The sequence below is a fragment of the Mus caroli genome, unplaced genomic scaffold (assembly GCF_978045245.1).
Source record: "Mus caroli unplaced genomic scaffold, Mus_caroli_1 scaffold_3, whole genome shotgun sequence".
Classification (NCBI taxonomy): domain Eukaryota; kingdom Metazoa; phylum Chordata; class Mammalia; order Rodentia; family Muridae; genus Mus; species Mus caroli.
Genome location: NW_028227258.1, coordinates 55,853,565 through 55,877,549, shown reverse-complemented (window position 1 = coordinate 55,877,549; position 23,985 = coordinate 55,853,565). Strand labels below are relative to the sequence as shown.

General features: G+C 47.7%; 1 protein-coding gene and 1 non-coding gene across 2 annotated transcripts; both read right to left on the bottom strand.

Annotated features, from left to right (window-relative positions):
* Window positions 1–8,633: 8,633 nt before the first annotated feature.
* LOC115030818 (U2 spliceosomal RNA) lies at window positions 8,634–8,828 on the bottom strand. Its single transcript, XR_003836383.1, has one exon. It is a non-coding gene; the product is annotated as a U2 spliceosomal RNA (small nuclear RNA).
* Window positions 8,829–21,539: 12,711 nt separating this feature from the next.
* On the bottom strand, window positions 21,540–22,403 carry LOC115030642 (ferritin light chain 1-like). The gene has a single exon (XM_029475544.2). It carries the CDS (start codon window positions 22,197–22,199, stop codon window positions 21,648–21,650), a length of 552 nt encoding a protein of 183 aa, XP_029331404.2. The 5' UTR covers window positions 22,200–22,403; the 3' UTR covers window positions 21,540–21,647.
* Between the last annotated feature and the right edge of the window lie 1,582 nt (window positions 22,404–23,985).

The window sequence follows — 23,985 nt, the reverse complement described above, 5'->3', positions numbered from 1 at the left end:
GAGTGGGAAAATTACTGAACGAGTTTGAAATCAGTACACTTAACCACACTGATCAGGAGCGTGTCCAGTCAAGTCTGGAAATTAAGAACATCTTCACATCTGAGATGAACAGTATGTACAAAATTACATTTTGATTTTTTTGTTTATAATTAAATCATTTTTTTCCCTTTCCTCTTTCAAACCCCTCCCATGTTTTCCTTATTCTCATACAAATTCATGGCCTCTCTATAGTTGTTAGATGTGTATATATGTTCCTAAATATAAAAAAACAATCTTCCTGGTCCATATAATATTACTTGTATATATGTTTTTAGGGCTGGCTAGTTGGTATTGAATAACAGTTGGTGAATTCTTCCCTGGGGAAGACCTCCTCCACATTAGCATGCCTGCCTATTGGTATCATTCATGTGTGTTAGATCATTTTTGAGATGAGGTCTTGCTGTGTAGACAAGGCTGGCCTAGAACTAAAGATCCAACTGCTGGCATTAGAGGCACTATCTTATATTGAATTTCAGAGTGACAAACTTAATATTGGTTGCATGTTTATCAGGAAACAGGAATGCCCGAGTTCCACCCTCCCACATAGTTTACCATGAAACAAGTCAGGCACTGTGCCTGGAAGACATGAAGAAAGAAGTTAATGATAGACTTGGGTAACTGAATGATGCTGACTACTTGATGAGAAATGACAGCTCAAGCTTGCCTGGCCCAAGGCCAGGTTGTATCTGGGTTAGAGTGATGGCGGTGGGCGGGTAGTTTGCGTGCGTTACTTTTTGACACAGGGTCTCTATGTAGCTTGGCTGTCCTTGGAGCTCTGTGTAGCCCAGGCTGGCCTTAACTCAGAGATACATCTGCCTTTGCTTCCCAAGTTTGGGATTAAAGACTGCAGGAAGCTTTTGGATCTAGTCACTATTTGCTCCATTCAGGCCCCATTGTCTAGACTATGGAGGTTGGCTGGTTTGTTTTTGCTGTTGGGGTTTGCTTTGGTGTTTGAGTATGTATATGTGTGGTGTGTACACTTTATGTGAAATCTGAACTCAAGGGTCGGGTCTTCAAGCTTCCTCTTCGAGCTCTTTTGCAGTGAGCCATCAATCCATCCCCTAAAAGTATCAACTATGAAGGATACTGGTTTCCTTTGTACTGACTTTTCTCCTGTCTGTCTGGGTTCAAAACAAGTTCTGAGCATCAGAGTGTTTTTTGTCAAGTTTGCTCATGCATGGGGAAGAAATGCCCTCCCTCCTCACACTATAGAGGCTTCTATGTGATTGTAACGAGTCAACAAGAAATACAAAGTGTTCTGTCCCTGGCGAAGTCCTAAGTCTAGATTCAAAGATGGAAGTTTTTCTCCCTACTACTCAGTGGGTTAGACACTTGTTTTGCGGCGCTGGAGATAGTGTTCAGAGCCTTGTGCTCTCAAGACAAGCTTTCTACCACCAAACCAAGTCTCCGGCCAGTGATGAGGGGGTTTGGTTTGGTTTGGTTTTGGCTTGTTTTAGTTCTACCCCACAACCATGTTGGATTTTGTTTTCCATGTAATCAATTCTGTTGCTGTTAATGCTGTATTAGGGCATTGAACTCAGAGCACATCCTAGGCCCACGTTTTACCACTGAGTCCTAATCTTAAACCTAACAGAAAAACATAACCTGGCTTTCAAGAGGGGATAAAAAAGAATAAATATCCTAATGCACTTTCCATAAGAAAACATTTGTCTTCTGGGCAGATGAAGCCAGAGTTGAGTGTGTTAAAGGCAGGAAGATAAAGAGTTGGAGATCAGAGGAGCTGGATAGATAGATAGCTCAGGGCTAAAAAGCACTCCTGCCTTTCCGAGAGTCTTAAGTTTGGTTCCTAGCACCCAGGTCAGGCAGCTCCCAACTCTTTTGACACCTGCTGCAGGGGACCTCTTATAGTACATAATTAATAAAATATTGCAAATCTGGAGGTCAGCTGGGCATTCTATCCAACATCTTTAATCCCAGCACTTGGGCAGCAGAGACAGGCTAGCCTAGTCTACACAGTAAGCTCCAAAATATCCAGGGCTACATAGAGAAACTCTGTTGAAAACAAACAAGCTCGAGGTCAAGCCTAGGCTACATGAGATCCTGCCTCAGAAAATTACAGGGTTTTTGTTGTTTTTAATATGGGTTTTTGTTTTGATGTTTGGGATTGGAACCAGAACTCCTAGCTAGGAAAATACATCCTTGACTTTTTTTTTTTTTTTAAACAGGCCAAACTTGAATTCCATAGCCTAGCAGGTTATTGTTTTTCTACTCCAAGAATTACAGTCTGAGGAAATGGAGGTGAACACATACATAGATATGTGTGTGACTCTGGGCAGGATTGCTGGGCCTGGATGAGGGCTGTGGAGTGAAGTATTATCTGTCTCCTGAGCCAACCCTGGGGCTTTTTTCCAAGTAGGCAGATGTCTTGCAGTCTGCATTCCCATGGTTCCCTTCTGAGCAACCAGCCCCAGGTGAATGATTAACCCCAGAAGCCAAGGCGCAGGAGTCCACCCAACCCTCTCTCTAGCTAGTGTGGAGTATTGCTATCCTGAGAAGCTCTAATGACACAAAAGGGAGGGCTGAGAATAGCCCAGTCAGTGCTAGAGTGGCATGCCTTGCATGCAGTAGGCAACAGGCCCAGTCCCTAGGACAAACAAAAGGACATGTCTTCATAGGTATCCTACAGTCTACTCCTACCTCTGATGTATCCCAAGCCCTCAAACTCTCTGTGTCAGGGAGGTTAACCTTGGCCCTTCAGATCCTCCTGTCTCTAATCCCTACTGGGATTCTAGGCATTTGCCATGTCTGCTTTGTGTAGTGCTGAGGATTGAACCCCAAGCCTGATAGCTGTTGGGTAAGCACTCTACCAGCTGAGCTACGTCTGCCCAGAAGTGCTAACAGGATATCGCTGTGAGGGATGTGTGAAAGCTTCCAGCATTCCATTGAGTGTGTGGTGGTTAAAAAAAAAAATCTAGGCACCAGGCGTGATGGCTCATACCTGTATAATCCAGCTTTTAGGAGGAGAAATTTGTCAGTTTGAGGCCAGGAGGCTGCAGAATAAAATAGTTGGTAGTGTGTTTGCCTCATAAATAGGATTTTGACCCTAGAACACATTTTTTTTTGGGGGGGGGGGTCTTTTTGTTTTTTTTTTTTTTTTTCCGGGACAGGGTTTCTCTGTATAGCCCTGGCTGTCCTGGAACTCACTCTGTAGACCAGGCTGGCCTCGAACTCAGAAATCCACCTGCCTCTGCCTCCAGAGTGCTGAGATTATAAAGGCGTGCGCCACCACGCCTGGCTCCTAGAACACATTTTATGTGGTCTGCTTGAAATCCCCAGTACCTGCCTGGGAGGCAGAGATGAGAGAACCCGTGGGCTCGGTGCCTAGCCCAGTCGGTGAGGTCAATGAGAGACCCTCCCTCAAAGGAAGGAGATGGTGTTCCTGGGGATGAGGCTGTCTTCTGGGGTCCTTGTTCATGTGCATTCCCCATACACAAAGCACACTCATTAAAAAACAAAAAACAGAAAAATGGGAATGGTGGATGCCTTCATCTCCAGAGGCAGGAGGCCATTCTGAGTTCGAGGCCAGCCAGGGCTACACAGAGAAACCCTGTCAAGAAAGGACAGAAGAAAAATGTATGTAAATCTGAATGTCCTAGAATATTCTGCAGTGCAACAGCAAATCAGTAGTTATGGGCCTAGGAACAGTGAATAAAGGGCAGCTGGTAAGGGCAGAGCTCACTGGTTAGATGAAGGTTTCTAAGTACATCCACCAGTCTCAAAGTGCTGAGCCTGCATCCTGGCTGAGCATCTTCCTTGTCAGGATTGGCCAGAGCAGGGGCTGAGAGTTGGGTCAGACAGAGGTTCTGGAAATAAACAGAAAGAGAAGAAGGCAAATCCTGGTGAGCCCAGGGCCCATCTCAAGCATCCCACACAAAATGAGTGGAGTGACTTCTGTCCCCAGCAAGCCACAGTCCGGCTTGTGATTCTTTTCCCTCAGCTTTGAAATTCATAACGTGATTGGTTTTTGTTTGTGGCTTTCCTTTTGCTAATATGCTTTACTGATTCCAGAATTAAAACTTAGCATTTCCTGAGCTTACCGCTGGCCAGATCCCAAGAGGAAATGGCTAGAAGCCATTAAGAGGGCCAGGGGGGAACTACACTGGGATTAACAGTCACCTGGTGTGCTGAGAGTCTGTATGTGCATAATTACTAAAACGAGGCTTGTGACTGGTCCTCTCTTATCATCCCTACTCGCTCAATCATTCCTTTTTAAGGCCTGAGTGCTCTCACCAGGCTCTGTATGGGCTTCTAAGAATGGGAGCTATGTAGGTAGTAGACATTTTGTTTCCTTTTAAATTTCAAATACGCACCAGTAAGATGGCTCAGCAGGTGCTTGCCGCCAAGCCTTACAACCCGAGTTCCACGTGGAAGAACTGAATTGATTCCCACAAATTGCCCTCTGAAACACACACACACAAATAGATAAATGTAAATTTGCAAATTAAATTCTTAATCCTTAAATTCTGCCTAGGGAGGCAAAGTCAGGTGGGACTCCTGAGTTCAAGGACATCCAGAACTACATAGTGAGGCCTTCTCTCAAAAAAATAAATAAATAATAATTTCAAATACTATTTTGTTTCTCAGTGGTAAGGGTGGGTCAGCAGGCCTGCTGCAGTGAAGGCTTCCTAACGCCAGGCACTTTGGAAGACACCTTATGTGTTCAGCCTTATCTCCTCTTAACTCTCCCCCTCATACCTCCCAGCTGCCAAGTCCATCCCCTGTCTCCCTGCAGTTGACCTGGTTTCTAAGAACCTCCCTGACTCCTCTCTAACTATTTTGTATTCCATTCCAATACCATTGTCAACACAGTTTTTCTAAAAGGATCAAATTTCTTAGCATTGTTACTTTAAAATTAAAAAAAAAAGAAGCCCTATTCAACTTGTATAACTTTAAACAAAAGCAATAAAGATAAAAATAATAAAAATCATGTCATTCCTCTACCTAAAAACCTTAACTGCTTGAGGATAAAGTCCAAACTCCCGGCCTGACCCATAGGGCCCCTCCCTGGTAGATAGCTCCAGTCCAGCCTTGCATCTTCGCTCTGGCTTGTCCTCAGCCTACATCTGCTCTCCACCTGGACTGCCCTATTCAGCAAGACCTGTTCCAGGGAACCCCACCCTGTTTCATGCCACCTTGAGTTCATCCTTTGCTAGTTTGGTTTTCTGTGTCCCGACTGACTGCTTGAAGACGAGTAAGGAATACCATGCAAATGAGAGTCGCCTTTCGATTTTAGAGTCTAAGGACGTTTCTGCAGGAGGTGTCAGGCTGTAGAGAAGGCAAGAGAAAGCTTCCCAAGCAATCTGAGTGCTGGCCAGTGGTGGAAGGAATAGGCAAGCCTGCTACTTGACTATGCACCAGCCCTGGGTTAGCCTGGCCTCTTCTCCAGCAGTTCTCACTCTGTTGGGAGCAATAAAAGGAAATGCCTACAACACATGAGGAAGACCATAAAGCCCACAGACCAAATTTAACAAACTCGAGAGAGCATGCGCCATTCAATGAGTCGCCCTCGGGCTCGTGGGCTGCTGCATAGGAAAAATGGATAGGCACGTGGTGGCAGCGGCGGTGGTACACGCCTTTAATCCCAGCGCTTGAGAGATAGAGGCAGAGGAATCTACAAATCTAGTTCCAAGACAGCCACAGAGAAAAGCTGTCTCTAAAAACAAAACAAGATAAGACAAAAAAAAAAAGATTATATTTCTGTATGCTCACACTCAATACAAGATAACTTTGTGACCAAGTATGTGGAGTTAATTTCCTCCTACCAATTGGAGTCCTTCAGAGAACTTAATCCTGTCACCAGCTACTATATAGATCTGTGGCTTGAGAGTCCTGTCCCACAATACATTCCCACCTCAGGGGTCAAATGCAAACAGAAGGCTCCCCAGTTAGCCCCAACTTCTCTGACTTGGAGACAGGAAGGAGGGGGGCGGGGCATGAGAGTAACTGCTCCCAAGTTGGACAATGGAACACCTACCTTTGGTTGTGAGGAAGCCTGAGATTTCTTCCAAAAGGTAAATGAAGAGTAGGCAAAGTTGACTATGCCTAGTTAACCTTCCCACGCTATACCCCAAGCTAGACAAGCAGTAACTCCAGCCTGAGCTGTAGTCCCAACCCTAGGAAGGGCACAGTGAGGGTGGGGAAGTTATTTGATGCCAGCCAGGGAGGGTAGGGAAGAAATCCCAAAAGAAACAGCAGGCAAGTAGGAACAGAGCCCGCTCCCCCAGATGTCTGTAGCTCAGAGGTGGAGTGCTTACCCAGAATGCATAGCATAAAGCCCTGGGTCGAATCAAAAAGGTTTAAGTCCTCACATCAACTATGTTTGCTTCTTTAACCACTTTTCTACCCTAGGCTGGAATACTTTTATTCCTCCCTCCCCGCTTCCTGTCCTTCCTTCTTCCTTCTCAGCAGTTCTAGGGATGGAGCCCAGCTGTTTGTCCCAGCCCAGCCCCTGGTCAAGGTCTTGAACTCCCTTGTTTACTGTGGGCATAGACAGTGTTGTGGCTGGGCACGGGGCTCACTTGATAGAGTGCTTGACTAGCAGGCATGAACATTAAACCCTTGGTTGCATCCCCACCACTGCATCAATCCAGGTACAGCAGTGTACACCCAACACTGAGGGGAGGGGAGGGAGTCATCTGTGGCTACCTAAGCAAACACACTAAAACATCAAATGGCATTTCTTCCCTGTCTCTAGTAGCTAGAATTACCCAGGTGTGGACATGCCACCACACCTCTTTATGTCCTTGAATGCTGGGCTAGCACTCCACCAACCAAGCCTACATCCTCTGGCCAACTTCTGTTAAAGATTTTTTTTTTTTCCAAGACAGGGTTTCTCTGTATAGTCCTGGCTGTCCTGGAACTCACTTTGTAGACCAGGCTGGCCTTGAACTCAGAAATCCGCCTGCCTCTGCCTCCCAAGTGCTGGGATTAAAGGCATGTGCCACCATGCCCAGCTTCTGGTAAAGATTTGAATTCTTAATTGATTTGGCACCAAAAGCAAAATAACTTGAGATGTTGGTGAGTTTCATTTAATGTTTGCCAAAATTGTCTTAAGCCATTTTAGCATAAATGTCAAGAATATTCAGCCAGGAGTAGGTGGGATGGTACATGCTTTTAATCCCAGCTACCCCCCTTAACCCCCGGTGGGTAGGGGACTCCATGAGTTCAAGCTTACCCTGTTTTACATATTGATTTCCAGGACAGCTAGGACTACATAGTGAGACTCTGCCTCAAAAATAGCTAAATAGCCAGCAGTGGTGGCGCACAACTTTAATAGCAGCACTTGGGAGGCAGGGACAGGCGGATCTCTTGAGTTCGAGGCCAGCCTGGTCTACAGAGTGAGTTCCAGGACAGCCAGGGCTACACAGAGAAACCCTGTCTCAAAAAACCAAAAGTACAAAGAAACAAACAAAAAAAAAACCCAGGATCTTTCCACAGTTTTGTTTTGGTTTGGTTTTCTTCAAAAGCCATTACACAATAAACAATGGTAGAACTTAAAATATATTCTAGCAGAGCCGGGCGTGGTGGCGCACGCCTTTAATCCCAGCACTCGGGAGGCAGAGGCAGGCGGATTTCTGAGTTCGAGGCCAGCCTGGTCTACAAAGTGAGTTCCAGGACAGCCAGGGCTATACAGAGAAACCCTGTCTCGAAAAACCAAAAAATAAATAAATAAATAAATAAATAAAATAAAATATATTCTAGCTACTTGTGTAAATGGTTATTATTATCTTAAAAAGCAAAACGGAGGCCAGAGAGATGGCTCAGGAGTTAAGAGTGCTTCCTACTTTTCCAAAGGACCTGAGTTCAAATCCCAGAACCCACTTTGGGAGGCTTATAACCACCTGTAACTCCATATGCAGGGGGATCTGACTCCCATGTCCCCACAGATACCTGCACTCATATGCAGCCTCTCCACATGTAATTAAAAGTAATAAAAATAAAATATTTTAAAAGGACAAAACTAATGCTTGCTTGCTTTATAAAATGGACCTGGCATTTCCTTTAACTCTTCTTTCAGAAGACTGAGTTTGGGATTTTTCTTTAAAAGATGTATTTATTTATTTTATGTACGTGAGGACACTGTCGCTGTCTTCAGACACATCAGAAGAGGGCATGGGATCCCATTACAGATGGTTGTGAGCCACCATGTGGTTGCTGGCAATTGAACTCAAGACCTCTGGAAGAGCAGTCTGTGCTCTTAAGAGTCTGGGATTTTGAGGCTACATACAGAGAGACTCTAATGTGACTATTTCAAAAGCAAATGTAAAAAGAGAATGGGGAGGGAGACTTGATATAAAGACCCCTCCCAATGATCTTGGAGCTATCACATCAAAATACAGTAGACAAAGTGGGACACATCGTTTCCTCTAGAGGAGAGTCTATCTGGGGCTGGGGAGATGACGCAGTGAGAAAGTGCTTGCCACCCAAGCATGGGGATCTGAGTTCTATCCCAGCACCCACATGAAAGCCAGACTCAGGTGCATAGTTCAAATCCTAACGCTGGGGAGGTGGAGATGGAGGATGGCTGGGGTCAGAGAGCTCCAGCTTCAGTGTGAGAGACCCTGCCCCAAAAAGTAAGGTGCAGAGCCATTGAGGAAGAGAGCAACATCAACCTCTGGTCTACATACATGAATGCGCATGTGAACACACATACACACACGCATACACACATACGCATGCACATAAACACAGAATTGCTATTAAAAAGGTGTTGTTTTTTTAAGAATGTATCTTCACACTTGATCTTAGCCAAAAGGCCGAGAAGCGATTAAAGAATGTATCTTACATAGAAAATTAGAATGTTTTGCATACAGTCTTGCTTCAAAACCAAGTCAGTCCTTATAGTTTTGCACAATTATTTATGACATTGTACAACGATTACATGTAACACACCCTGAACTTTAAAATAAATAAATAAATAAATAAATAAATAAATAAATAAATAAATAAATGCTGCTTGAAAAAACTTATTCCAGCATGGATATGTGGTTCATAACAGCAGAGTGAGCCTCCCAGGATTTAGTATCTGCCAGGAAGGAATGGTTAGGTGGTGTCCATGAGTCAGATTTTCGACAGATTTCCTAGCAGCTGTTTCCCAAGTGTTGGCAAGACTTCTGCCACAGAAAGCCAGATGGTGACACATGTCTTTGATCACACACGGATATGCGCTCCCAAATCAGAATTCATATCTACTTCCATTCCCAGTGGCCCTTTTAGGCTTCTCTTCCTTTCCAGCCCTGTATTTTCTCTTCTTCATTTTTCTTTCTCAGACACGTGAATTCTATATGCCTCTTAAACTGCAGTCTCTTCTGCCTGCAGGCCTCCTTTAGAATTACTTTTTCTTTTTCTTTTTCTTTTTTGTTGGTTTACTTCCAATGAATGGCTCTGTTGCCTCATTTGGGCTGAAGTGAAAATCCAGGTGTGTCTGGTTCTTTGAAGGTCAGAGATGCTTTGCTCTGTGGAAGGTGTGTTCTGAGAGGGAATGGGACTCCACAGACACAGTCTCAGCAGAAGGTTGGGAGTGCCTCGGGTGGGCGGGCAGCAGCAGTCCTCTGCTCTGCTCTGCTAGACTTGCCGGCTTGGGTCACAGGCTGGCTGCGCTGTGACCCAAGCTGGCCTAGACCCGGATGAGGAGAAAGAGGTTCACGTGGCACTTCTGATCATCTACTTACCCTGGGACAACCTGGCGGCTTTGAAAAGATAAGCCACGGGCTTGTTGTTATTTTGAGACAAAGTCTTACTGTGTAGCTCTGGCTGGCCTGGAACTCTTTCTGGAGAGCAAGCAGGACATGAATTTACAGAGATCCACCTGCCTCAATCCCCCCAGTGTTGAGATTAAACGTATTGGCCACCATGCCCAGCTTGGTTTTTAATTTAGTTTTTTTTTTAAATAATTTATTTTTTTTTTTATGTGTTAGCGTGAGGGTGTCAAATCTCCTAGAACTGGAGTTACAGACAGGTATGAGTGGCCATGTGGTTGCTGGGAATAGAACTCAGGACCTGAGGAAGAGCAGTCAGTGCTCTTAACCACTGAGTCATCTCTCCAGCCCCCACCCCCAGCTTGGTTTTTAAAGTCTTAATATCAAAACTGGAATTAGGGGATTGAGATGTAGCTCAGTTAGTATAGTTGAACTCGTGTTCAGGAAAGCCTGGTTCTCTTCGCCAGTACAACATAGCCAGGGGTGGTGGTATACACCTATGATGCCGATACTTAGAGCAATGGTTCTCAGCCTTCCTAATGCTGCCACCCTTTGATACAGTTCCTCATGGTATGGTGACCCCCCCCAACCATAACATTATTTTGTTGATACTCTATAACTGTAATGTTGCTGGTGTTATGAATGTAAATATCTGATGTGTGGCCCCTCTGGGGGTCTGGACCCATGGGTTGAGAACCAATGCTTTAGAGGTAGTGGCAGGGCATTCAGTGCCATCTTTAGCTGCATAGCAAATTCAAGGTAAGTATCTGATAGTTAAGAGCCTTCGGTTAGCCTTTAAACCCAGCACTTGGGAGGCAGAGGCAGGTGGATCTCTGAGTTCGAGCCAGCCTGGTCTACAGAGTGAGTTCCAGGACAGCCAGGGCTACACAGAGAAACCCTGTCTCAAAAAAAAAAAAAAGCCTTCAGTTAAAATATATATATATAAAACAAGACATAAATTAGAGGGCTAGAGAGAGATGGTTCAGTTGGTAAGGTACCTTGGGTTAGATCCATCTAAGTACAAACCAGGACTTGATGGTACATGCCTATAATCCCAGCTTAGGGAGGTAGAGACAGCAGAATTCCTAGAGCTTGCTGGTCAGCTAGTTTTGATGAATCAGTGAACTCCAGGCTCAGATCCTGTGTCCAAAATAGTGTAGACAGATATTGAAGAAGACACTTGACACCCACCTCAACATGCACATGTGGACTGTCACGAGGTCCGGTACACTTTCTCCTCAGAGAAGGGGAGGCCTCCCATGGATGTCAACCAGCCTTGACATATCAAGTTGCAGTAAGACTAGGCTCACCTTCTATTGAGGGTTGATAGACTAGGCAGCCCAGTTAAGGCAAGAGTTCCAAAGCCAGGCAACAGAGTCAGAGACAGCCCCTGCTCCTGCTCTTAGGAGTCCAACAGGAGACCAAGGTGCACTGCTGTTACATATGTGCAGAGGGCATGGGTCAGCCTCATGGGCGCTCTCGGGTTGGTGGCTCGGTTAACAGGGCAGGCAGTGATCAGGATCCCGATGTGCTTTTTTTTTTCTTCTTTTAACTTTTTTGAAATGGAGTCATATCATGCATCCCTAGATGTTCTGGAACTCACTGTGTAGACCAGAATGACTACAAACTGGCAGAGATCCACCTGCCTCTGACTCCTGAGTGCTGGGATTAAAGGGACATGCTACCCCCTAGTTTCCTTCCTTTTCCTTCCTTCCTTCCTTCCTTCCTTCCTTCCTTCCTTCCTTCCTCCCTCCCTCCCTCTCTCCCTCCGTCCCTCCCTCCTTTCTTTCTTTCTTTCTTTCTTTCTTTCTTTCTTTCTTTCTTTCTTTCTTTCTTTCTTTCTTTGTAATTACATTTATTTATTTGATTTATATCTCCCTCCCTCCTCCCCTTTCCTACTCCCCCTCTCTCACTAAACCCTGAGCTCACAGATTGGTCATTGAGCTCTAGAGATCCCCTTGTCTCTATTTGGACCCAGCACCAGTGTTACAGCTGTAGCCCCCTTGCTGGCCTCTTACGTGGGGGTGGAGATCTGAACGCAGGTCCCCATGCTTGCAGGACAGGCATTTCACCCACCGAGCATTTCCCTAGCCCATGAATGCTCTTCAGATCTGGTTTCCTCCTGGAGACTGAGTTTCTGCTTTGTTCTAGCCACACTGACATTTAGTTTTCTGGCTGAGGGACACACTCTCCATTATTGGGTTCATCCCTCTAATATTTGCAGTTGTCTCCCTGAGTCTTTTTCAAGGTCTGAGCTGCACATTCAAGGCATCCATGGTACAGAGATTGGGTCACTGTAATTAGACAACAATGAGATGAACAACAAAGGAACATTTCTCCCATGAGCTTGACGTCAGGACCAGTCAGCCTGGCTCTCCCAGGCACCCCACACCTCCCATTCTGGGTCAGGCCAGCCGGGACTATCCCAGGCTGTGCTGAAGGGCTGCCCAGGAAGTACCAATTCCCTTGGGTACCTGTCTTCACGGGGTCAGCCCAGGCCTCTGCTCAGGAGCCCTCTGTGACCTTTCTAGCATCTGGCATTCAGTATCACATGGCTCACAATACAGTGAAAGGATGGACTAGGCCTTGGGGTCAGGAAAACCTGAGGTCAAGCCTGTCACTCACTGGCCTCATGGCTCTGGGCCTGTAAAACTAACACTCCCTGCATGGGTGAGTCAGCAGGGTTCAGCTCCCTGCAGCCACTGCAGGAGTTCTGAACAGAAAGTGGTTTGAGATAGGGGTGGGGCTGGAGGCAGAGGTAGAGGCAGGGCTGAGCGCCAGAGGGTCCTCTGCTCTGTCTGAACAGGGGAGGGAGGCTGCTGAGTATCCAAAGCTACCAGGAGCCCTGCTGAGGTCCAGGCTCCACCCATCTGGCTGTGTGCCAGAAGACACAGTGTCATCACAGCTGCCAACTGTCCTCTGGCTCTGAGGTGGTAACTGGGTACCAGACCCTGCTGCAGGAAAGAATTCACATCTGCATGGCCCTGCTTGCCAGAGAACAACCACAGCAGCAGGACACCATGGTCTCATCCCTCTTCCCCCTTCCAGATCCCCTGTGAGGGTCTCAATATTGATCCTGTCTGCAGGGGCCTGTATGAGTCAATGTCAGGGAAAGTGCAGTCTTTAAAAAGCCTTTGCTAGGGAGAGACAGGAAAGAGGTGGGGGTGGGCTGGGTCTGCTCCTGGGCCTGGTGTGGACAGTGTTATGCCTGGAGGGCACCCAGAACAGTTCCTGGCATTGAACCACAAGAACTGAGTAAATGTGGACTCCTGTCCCTATTCCTGCTGTTAGTAATCCATGCCTGCAGCGTGCAAGTGCTATGCTGAGCCCAGGAGGTTCAACAGCAAGTAAGACGAAGCCACACCTTATAGCAGCAGCACGTAGACTAAGGGCACGTGGGGGGGGGGGGAGACAGAGCCCAACGCAGATTGGTAAGTGTAAAAAGCTTGCAATTTCGAATGTTAAAGGTGACTCCCTGGCCTGTCTTAAATGGGCAGAAGGGACCTCTAATATGGCCAGTGTGAAAATACTCATTTCCACCTTCAGGGGCATATATGCATGCGTGCAGGTGCTGGAAGACTGAGGAGGTCTGGTGTTTGTCAGGAGCAAACAGGTCAATCTAAGGGTGGCCCAGTATGACAGGCAGAGAGAGCGGGGACAAGATGAAACCAGGGAAAGCAGGGCCTATCGGGTCATTCTGGAGAGTCTGGGCCTTAGCTGATGGGGACTAGGGGAGCCATGGGAGGCCTTTGATTTGGGGTGGGGGTGACATTCTTGTTCTGTTCTCAGCCATATCACTTTGATGTAGTTTGATGTAGTTTGTGCACCAGACTGGAAGAAGGCAGGACTGCATGCAAGATTTCATTTCAAATTGGGCCATCTGGTCTGGAAATAATAGCAGTCTAGAGGAGGATGGGGGTGGAGAGGAAGGCAGAGGGAACCTAAGGAGGTTTAGAGGAGGCTGAGCAGCAGGGGTGAGAGGTGGGGGCTGGGAGGAACCCAAGGTGCCTGCCAGTTTCGGCAGCAGGTGCCACCCGATAGGGTGGGGCCCCCATCTACTCCTGGCACTTGATCCTAGGGAGGTGCCCGCTCACATCTCCCTGTCTTAGACTGGGCTCGCAGAAAGCCTCTTCTCTCTCCTCCACTCTATGACCTGCATGCAATTCAATTTCGCCAACCATGAGGAAGTGCCCATTCCGTGCCAGGAGCCCTTAGAGACTTCTCTCCAGATTCACCAAGTGGAGTTCTGCTGAGCACACTGAAGCAGAGTCGGGAGATGGGGTTAGCAGGGGAGAGGAAAGCTGTGAACCCTTGGCCAATCAATCGTCAGGCCCTCTTTTTAAAAAGACCCTAGTTTTTCACAGCCATGATGGGAATACTGAGGTCACCCCAAAGCCCACTATTAACAGGAAGCATGCAGCCTCTTCCTGATCAGAAAGCCTGCTGTCCTATGGTCCTCCTGTTAGACCCACAAGGGGAACATCCCACGTGACCCTTCACTTCCTCAACCCAGCTTCAAGCCATTAAATCCACTCCTACAAACCCAGGCATTCTCCCTAGAGGCCTCCAGTTAACACAGAGATAAGAAGACCCTTCCACTGCCAGGATTATATAGTAACTTCTTTTTTAACTTTTAATCTTTCTTGCTGGAATTGAACCCAAAACCTTGAGCATCTACCACGAAGCTGCACTTCCAGCTAAGTTACAGTAGACTGTTTTGTTTATTCATCTTTTGCAGTGCTAGGAATGGAACCTGGGACTTCACACATGCTAGGCAAATGTTCTACAATGGAGATGTATTTCTGGGCCTTTACATCTTTTTAATTGTTTGCTTGTTTGTTTGAGAGGGTTTCTCTGTGCATCCCTGGCTACCCTGGAACTCAGTTTGTTGATCAGGCTGACCTCAAACTCACAGAGATTTAGGCCTGCACCACCACCACCAGGCTTTTATGTTTTGAGAAGCTGTGGGGATGGCTCAGTGATTCTTACAGAGGACCCAAGTTCAGTTCCCAGCACCCGTGTCCAGCTCACAAGCATCTGTCACTTCTGTTCCAGGAGATCTTGTGTCCTCTTTTGACACCCCCCCCCAGATATACATATAAATTTAAATTAAAAGATCCTTTATTAGGCAGACAGTGGTGGTACATGCCTTTAATCCCAGCACTTGGGAGATAAAGGCATGAGGATTTCTGAGTTTGAGGCCAGCCTGGTCTACAAAGTGAGTTCCAGGACAGCCAGAACTACACAGAGAAACCCTGTCTTGAAAAAAACAAAAACAACAACAACAACAAACAAAATCCTTTTTGTTTTTAAAGACTTATTTATTGTACGTACGTGAGTACACTGTTGCTGTCTTCAGACACACCAGAAGAGGGCTTCGGATCCCATTACAGATGATTATGAGCCACCATGTGGTTGCTGGGAATTGAACTCTGGACCTCTGGAAGAGCAGTCAGTGCTCTTAACCACTGAGCCATTTCTCCAGCCTAATCCTTTGGTTTTTATATAGATAATGTGTTGCTAAGTTACTCAGGCTGAACTGAACTCTGTCTGCCATCCAGGCAGCCTTTGTACTCCCTCTAGTCTCCAACTTCCTCGCCTCCCACTAGGCCAGTGTTTTATTTCTTTTTAAATTGCTTACATTTACTTAAGTGTGTGTTTGTGTAAGTGTGTGTGTGTGTGTGTGTGCTCCTGTGGAGGTCAGAGGACACTCTATGTTAGTTCTCTTCTACCTTACACATCTGGGTTGGCTTGGCACCAAGTGAGTTTGCCTGCTGAATCCTTCCGCTGGCATTTGTTTGTCATCTTTTGAGAGGATTTTGTTTATTTGATCCGACTGTGTAGCCCAGGCTTCTCTTAGATTAGACATCCCCTCCTGCCTCAGTCTAGGGAGTGTTGAGAGTACAGGCATGTGACACCACGCCTGGCTTACACTTATTCTCAAAGTTTTCTTTCCTGTCCACTCTCTTCTTTAGAGTCTCCGTATGTTGCCTGGATGGCCTTCAAACCTCTGGGCTCTTGTTTCTACCTCCTGAGTGGCAGGGACTTGGGGTGTGCACCACCACACCCAGATTAATATTGACCTCTTATCACACTTGTGCAGGCAAATTATAGGTCTGCTGTCTGGAGCCCAGGCCAACTTGTTAGGAAGGAGAAAGGCTCAGACACCCCTAGGGTTGAAAGACAATAGAATTTTTGTTTTGTTTTGTTTTTTTATTTGTTTACAGTCCCCCCTTAGCCCAGGCGAACCTGGAACTAACTCTGTAGTTAGGCTGGTCTCAAACTCACATTGGTTCTACCTTACCCTCTCAAGTGCTGGGATTACTGGTGTGAGCCACCATCACCATGCCCTGACGGCATGCCTTTACCTACCTTACTCCTAAATCTGCAAACACCTCAGGGTAGTTTTGCAGCTGATGAAACTGGAGTTGTGTTGGGTTAAGTCACTCTTGCTTATCAATGTCACCTGACCCTTTGTGCATAAGCTAAGAGAAAAAAATTTTTCAGTAGTGAGGCCTGAATCCTGTCGCCAGGGCCTCTTAAGCAAATGCTGTCACTGAACAGTATACCCTTAGCTCCCTGACCTGAAATCTCCACCCCTTCACGCCTGACATTCGTGACTGCTTCCCGGTGACCTTGTGTCCTGGATCCCTGCTTCTTATAGTCCTTCTTTCCCCTAGAGGCAGGCTCCGAAAGCTGTTTTCCTCTTACTCTTGTCTCGGGTCATTTGGCTGAGGAATTGCAGCTGCCTGGGCGGGGCTGGATGGTAGAGGTGTCTGGATCCGCAGAGAGGAAGCGACTGGAGTTCTCAAGAGTCCTGGGTTCACACTGACCCTTCCTGGTGCTCACTGGCCCATTGCAGTCCTCCTGGGCATTGCCCAGGCTCCCCGTGTTTCTGCTTGCTTACACCCAGTCCCCAGGACGTCCTCTTCCCTTGCTAGAGCCTCAGCCTACGAGCCCGAAGCTCACATCCTGGGGGTTAATTTCTACCAACTCTAATGCCTTCAAATCCCAGGCTGAGCCTTCAGGCCAGGGTACAGCCTGCAGAGCTGACTCATGTGAAGTAGCTATTGGGTGACAAAGGTGAGAGTGGGCAGAAGCCTCCAGCTGCCCCTCCCATCCCCCCCCCCCCCCATCTGGGCTCCAAGCCACTGTCCCACGCAGCTTTCAGGGGGAAATGTCCTGATCTAAACTAAGACCAGTGCTATTTCCTGGGTCACAAGATCTCCACTGTGCCCCCTGGACAAATCTCGGTGACACCGGGTGCTTGAGCTGCATGGCTGGACAGGCTCCAGGCCTTGATGCAGCTTCTGCTTGAGGCGTTTACCCCAGCAGCTTGGCAAGCTAAAGCAACCATTCATCCTGACTGTTTCCAAACGGGGACTTCCTCTGATGGGAAGACCGTCTGATTCTAATGGGGTCTCATCTTGCCTTAAGTGCTGCTCCTAGAAGACACTAACGCCAGCCCTCTGGGAGTAGAAACTGTCTACTCCCTCCCACCTACACCTCTGGAGAAATCCACACGCCCAGCCTCACACCCCAGTACTGCGGTCATTCCTAACACAACACACCCCAGTGACCGCAAACATCCTCCCTCCTACACACAGATGGATCTGATCTACAGAGGCGTTAATTCTTCAGGACCTGAACAGCGGCTGTTTCAGGTCCAGGGAGACCTCACGCCGACCTTCAAGGAACAAGAGAGGGGCCCGTCGCTGAACACCCAGGATGGTCTCCGCCCACCCTCTTTCCCATCAAGGCCTTTTCTCCGACATAGCTTCGTAGAGACAGTTCAGGCCCTTACTTGGCAGTGTGAGGCGCCCTCGTGTGGCCCATAGCCACCCAGCACGCTGGCCACCTGGACCTCAGCTTTACCTCGGTTCCCCTGGCACACCTAGTGTCCCCTCCCCCATCCGCTTCCCCCAGCTGTCCCCACCGGATGTCAGGGCTCCACCTATTCCTCTACGGTGGCTTCCTGTCGGTCAGACCAGGTTAACCTGCTCTTTCCATTAATAGGAGGCTTTGAGAGTCTGGAGCAGGAATCCTGCCACGCTTAGCAGATGCCCTGCTGAAGTGAATTTCCTCATGTGTCTGTCTCCCTGCCCACTCTGAAAGGGCTTCGTCTAGGAAGTGAAAGAAAGGAAAACAAAAACAAAATTATAAAACCAGAGTAAGTTCGCAAGAAAACCAGAGTCGCCCATCATCAACTGAGCTTTGACAGTTTATATCCACCGGAGGGAATGCGAGCTGACTTTCAAGCGTTAACATTTCTGGGAGGCTGTTGGTACTGGGCACATAGCTAAGGCAAAGATAAGTCAATCATGCTGAGTGGAGCCAAAACCAAGTTGTTTACTAACCTTCACTGATGATGGTGATGATGGTGGTGGTGATGATGATGATAGCAAAAAGAGAAATAGCTGTAATTCCAAGTAGGCCAGTTTAGCTGTTATGAATAGGAAATCCCTTTTGGGCTAACCTGTACAAGCCCAGTTAACTTATCTTTGTGAGGTTTTTTTGTTTTTTGTTTGTTTGTTTTGTCTTTTTGTTTTTCGAGACAGGGTTTCTCTGTATAGCCCTGGCTGTCCTGGAACTCACTCTGTAGACCAAGCTGGCCTCGAACTCAGAAATCTGCCTGCCTCTGCCTCCCGAGTACTGGGATTAAAGGTGTGTGCCACGATGCCCGGCTTCTTTGTGAGTTTTTGTTGTTGTGTTGTTGTTTTTGTTTTTGGGATGGTCTCACAATGCAGCAGCCCTGGCCAGCTTGGAACTAACAGAGATCTATCTACCTACCTTTACCTCCAGAGGTCTGGTATTTAAAGAGTGCCACCTTTTGATTGGCTGATTGATTGATTGATGCTGGGAACTGAACTCACATCAGAGTCTTAGTCACTCTTCTGCTGTTGGCATTGAACACACCCCCACCCCACCCCCACCCACCCACCCATCCACCCCCTACCCTGCTGCCTCAAGCAAATCTGCTTTTCATTTTGTTTCTACTTCTTCAGACCCCCTTTTGTATAAGGCAAACTCCAGGAAGTGTTGTTGTGACTCATGAATCACAAATAAAAGGCTTACGGTTAAGTTTATTGATTTGCTAACGACTCTCCTCCTTTTAAGGCATAGCCTTCTGTGGTACAACTGGCCTGGAACCCTGGTCTTCCAGCCTCCCCGCAAAGGCTCGGACGACAGGTATCTGACACACTGGCCGGCTTTTGTTACTTTCCTTACTAATTTGTTTCTGTTTTTATTTTTTGAGGGTTTCTCTGTGGCCTTGGCTGTCCTGAGACTCACTACTTTTTAAACCAAACTGGCCCTGAACTCGTACTCACAAAGATTTGCCAGCCTCTGACACTATGGTTAGCCTCATTTTTAATCATTTATTTAATTTTTTTTTTTGGGGGGGGGAGGGGTTCGAGACAGGGTTTCTCTGTGTATCCCTGGCTGTCCTGGAACTCTCTATAGTTTAGGCTGGTCTTAAACTCAAAGGGATTCGCCTGCCTCTGCCTCCTGAGTACTGGGATCAAAGGTTTGTACCACTAACAACTGGCTTAATTTATTTTTTTTTTTAATTCCTTTAATTCCAGCCCAGGATATCCCTCACTGCATTGCTGCTCCGCTGGCACTGGTAGGCTGAGATGACGTCAGTTATAAGATTATCAGCCAGGCAAAGTGATGCACACTTTTAACCCCAGCACTAGGGAGTCAGAGACAGGCAGATCTCTATGAGTTCGAGGCCAGCCTGGTCTACAGAGTGAGTTCCAGGACAGCCAGGGCTATATAGTGAGACCCTGTCTCAAAAACAAAACAAAACAAAACAAAACAAAACAAAACAAAACAAAACGACTATCAGGGTGCCCCTGTACAACAATTTTAGAAGCATAGACCTGCATCCCACTTATCTGCCCAAAGACCTCTCTCCTCACCTGAGATTCCACTAGAGAGACTCTAACTGCAGACAGGCTGTGGGAAGAGACGAATGTTAAGTTAGTAAAGACTCATGGAGGGCATGTAGACCGACCTCCCTTCTTCAGGGCAGCCCACTGGCCCAGTGACACGGACTGGGGAGGGTTGACCGTAAGGGGAGCTGCCTGCTGTTGGTGCAGTCTTCCTGGTGCCCACACAGCTCTGACTGTTTTCTACCACTTAGCTTCATCAGACAGAAGCTCTGCTGGGGAGCTCTAGACTGTGTCCAGACTGAGGAGGGTGCAGGCCCAGGCTTCAGGCCAACTCAGCAGGCCTAGGGCATGCCCTTTGCCCTGGATCATGGGACATCTCTGGACAGTAGGATGACCCAAATCAACTGCCTAAAGACTTTGCCCCTGTAGAGCAGCTGGTGTAATGAGTTCATACCGCACATTTTTAAGTGTCTGCGGAGGTGTTCCCAGCCCAGCCCTGACCCAGAGCTGTCCTTAAGGAGGCCTACCTCTTTTATTTTTAATTAGGTATTTTCTTCATTTACATTTCCAATGCTACCCCAAAAAGTCCCCCAAACCCTCCCCCCCCCAGGCCTACCTCTTATAGCAGGGCGAGACACTTGGGCCCAGGCTACAGCTGCAAGCGGCCCGAGGAGTGTTGTCATCCAGTGAGCAAGAAAGGCTGCTGATTTGATATGGAACTGCCTTGGTGGTTCTCAGAATTTAGGGTGCAGAGGTTAAGGATCAGGCCTCCCCGAGGGACACTTTCCTGTCTCTCCTGAATAAACATAAATGTAAATTCACATGGTGACTGGGGGGAGATGTTTTGGACTTGAAAGGCCCAACTTCTTCATCCCCAAGAGATAGGTGTTACCGTTTCCACCCCAGTTGAGCCCATGCAGGCCAGCAGGAGTATCTGGCAGGAAAGCGGAGGCCAGCACCAGCTCTCTTGTGTTGGTGGCTACACTGGGTTCCTGAATCTCCAGGGACTTCAGCCACTTCATGACCAGTGTGAGATCTGAGATGAATGCAGAGCTGAGGTCATGGGGTACAATGTATACCTCACCCTGGGACTGGGTGGTGAGCTGTACTGGGAGAGAGGGGGTCTGGAGATCTGAGACGAATGCAGAGCTGAGGTCATGGGGTACAATGTATACCTCACCCTGGGACTGGGTGGTGAGCTGTACTGGGAGAGAGGGGGTCTGCGTTTCAGGACTCCAGTTCTGACACAACCCTGCAAGCTCAAGCAAGAAGAGGCTGTGTTTGCTGGAAAGAAATTCTTTTGATTCCATTTTGAGTAAAGGATGGAAAATGATGAAGTCTGCTCTCTAATTAGGATCCAATGAGAGTCAATTACCAGAAGCCACAACAAAGCGGGGGATCAGTCACAAAAGAAACACATCTTCTTCAAGCGCTCCCAGCTGGAGAGAAATTGCATCACTTAAGCTGAAGCACAGGCTGATGTAGAAGCTTGATGTAGGGTCTTAGAGTGTGGCGGAAAACCGGGCGGGGAAATGATTCACAAAGCAAATGGAGAGGCACCAGCTCTTGTGCTGGGTTTGGAGCTGCCCCTGGCTTCCTGGGAGAAAACAAGCAACGACTCGGGCAGCAGATGAGCCCACTTGGTTCCTCAAGGTACTTGTATTAGTTCTCTCTTGCTGCATAACAAGTAGCCCAGATGTAGGCTGCCCAACAAGCAGGTGTTTATTTCTTCTTACAGCCTGGGGTGAGGAGCCTGGGGTGTAAGAGGTAGGGGTTTTCTGGCTAAGAGTCACCTGGGGTTTTCTTTTTCTTTTTCTTTTTTTTTTTTTTGCTGTCTCAAAAAGCTTTATTTTCACTTGGTCCAAGACTTGACAGAGGCTCCAGGGCGGTTACAAAGCTGCCTAGTGGCTTGAGAGGTTTATTCAGGTGGAGGTCCCAGGGCGGGCTGGTGCAGAGCAGAGGGGGGGAGCCCCTTGGAAGGCACAGAGGCCTCCTAGTCGTGCTTGAGAGTGAGGCGCTCAAAGAGATACTCGCCCAGAGATCCCTGGGGCGCGCCAGACTGCGCTGGTTGTGGCCCTGCCACCCTACGGAGGTTGGTCAGGTGGTTGCCCATCTTCTTGATGAGTTTCACCTTCTTATCCAGGAAGTGGCTTTCCAAGAAGTCACAGAGATGAGGGTCTGCGCGGGCAGAACCCAGGGCATGCAGATCCAAGAGGGCCTGGTTCAGGTTCTTCTCTAGGGCCAAGGCAGCTTCCATGGCCTCCTGGGTTTTACCCCATTCATCTTGAGATGGTTTCTGCACATCCTGGAAGAGTGCACGGCCCCCGCGATCGTTCTGCAACTCGAGGAGACGCTCGGCTCCCTCGCGCTTCTCCTCGGCCAATTCGCGGAAGAAGTGGCCTACGCCCTCCAGAGCCACGTCATCCCGATTAAAAAAGAAGCCCAGAGAGAGGTAGGTGTAGGAGGCCCGCAGGTGCAAGTTGACCAGGCGGTTCACGGCAGCTTCCACCTCGGTGGAATAATTCTGACGAATCTGAGAGGTCATGGCTGATCCGGAGTAGGAGCTAATCGCGAAGAGACGGTGCAGACTGGTCTTAGGAGCCGAAGGCAGCAAGGAGATGGTCCCGGAGGCTGCGACTGGAGAGACTTGTAAGGCGGCTGGAAGCGAGTTCAGTGGGAATCCCCGGGTCTGTTCCGTTCAAACACTGTTGAAGCAAGACACAGATCCACCGGACCTCCAAGGCGCTGCTCCACCTGGGGTTTTCGATAAGCTGTCTTGTAGGGCTATAGGCTGTCTTAGGGTTTTATTGCTGTGAAGAGACACCATGGCCATGGAAACTATTATAAAGGAAAACATTTCATTGGAGCTGTAACCATAAGCCATTACAACTCAGAAGTGTAGTCCATTATCATCATGGCAGGAAGCATGGCAGCATGTAAGAGACATGGTGCTGGAGAAGGAGCTGAGAGTTCCACATCTGGATGGGCAGGCAGCAGGAAGAGAGAGCAAGACACTGGGCCTGGCTTGGGCTTCTGAAACCTCAAAGCTCACCCCCAGTGACTCACTTCCTCCAACAAAGCTACACCTCCTAATAGTGCCACACCCTAAGAGCCTTTGGGGCCATTCACTCAAACCACCACAGACTCCTGAAGATCTGACCTGGACTAAGGAATATGCTCCTAAGACTGACTTGGTATTTATTACATCATGAGCCAAACAGCTTTGAACTTCTCCTAGAGTTTTAGGATGAAAACCTGTTCTCTGGAGCCTAAGTGGACTAGGTTTGGCCAACCATCCCAGTGCTAGTCAGAGAGGCAAGCAATGGTAGGAAACAGAGAAAGATTTAACCTGTGTGCACCCTGGAAAGAGGAACAGGTAACAGGGGTCTTCAGAGAACTGAGATGAGCTGTGGGTTTAAGTCAATGAAGGTTGCAGCAGAGGGAAGAAGTTTCCAGAATTAAGCGGTCCTACTCAGAGTGTTACAGGCTCCTCTGGCTGGGTGTTCCCGGGTGCTTGATGCCTTTCAAAGAACTGGGAAAGCACACACAAAGAGCAAAGGAGCCATTTAAAAGGGATAGCACAGTATATACTTCAGGAGACCATCAGGTTATATTTGGGGGGGGGGGTCAGGAAGAGGACTGGTCATTAGGGGTGGGGCATGTGTGGTTTGTGTTTTGATTGACAGGCTTGAATTATATAAGCCTTTCTTCAACGTGTGTGTGTGTTTTCCCATGATGCATCTGATCTCATTTATTTATTTACTTTTTGTTTGTCTAGGAGGCAAACCACATAGACTGGGCAGACTATATAGCCTGGCCTAGAGCTCACTATATAGGCCCTGTTGGCTTCAAACTCAAGAGATCCTCCTGCCTCTGCCTTCTGAGTGGCAGAATTAAAGTTGTGTGCGGCCATGGCAATGTATCTATCTGATTTCAATTACATGTACATTCAGTCATGTATAGGCATGGCTTGGTAACAGGAGATTTTTCTCTAAAAGTTCTCTCAGTGTGCCTTAGTGTGCATGCACTCCAAACCAGTTCGAGCTGGTTCAGGCCCCTGCTTCAAGTTACTGGCTGTGCTGCTGCAGGATGCGTTAGACACAAAGAAAGCAATCAAGGTTTGCTAAGGGATGTCTGGAGGGGGTGTGAGTGCAGTGTGATGCAGGTTGCTGGATGCAGTGTTAGGAGGGTGGCAGGCAGATAGCCCAAGTCAAGTGGAGTCCCAGATTGCTAAACAATCCCTATGCTTGTCTGCCTCAAAACTGGTATGCCGATCAGCATGCTGGCTATAGTTCTGCATAGTGACTTGAAGGTGTCCTTATTGCTTCAGG

Coding starts and splice junctions, on each gene's coding strand:
- LOC115030642 (XM_029475544.2), bottom strand. CDS start 22,199: ATGACCTCTCAGATTCGTCAGAATTATTCCACCGAGGTGGAAGCTGCC.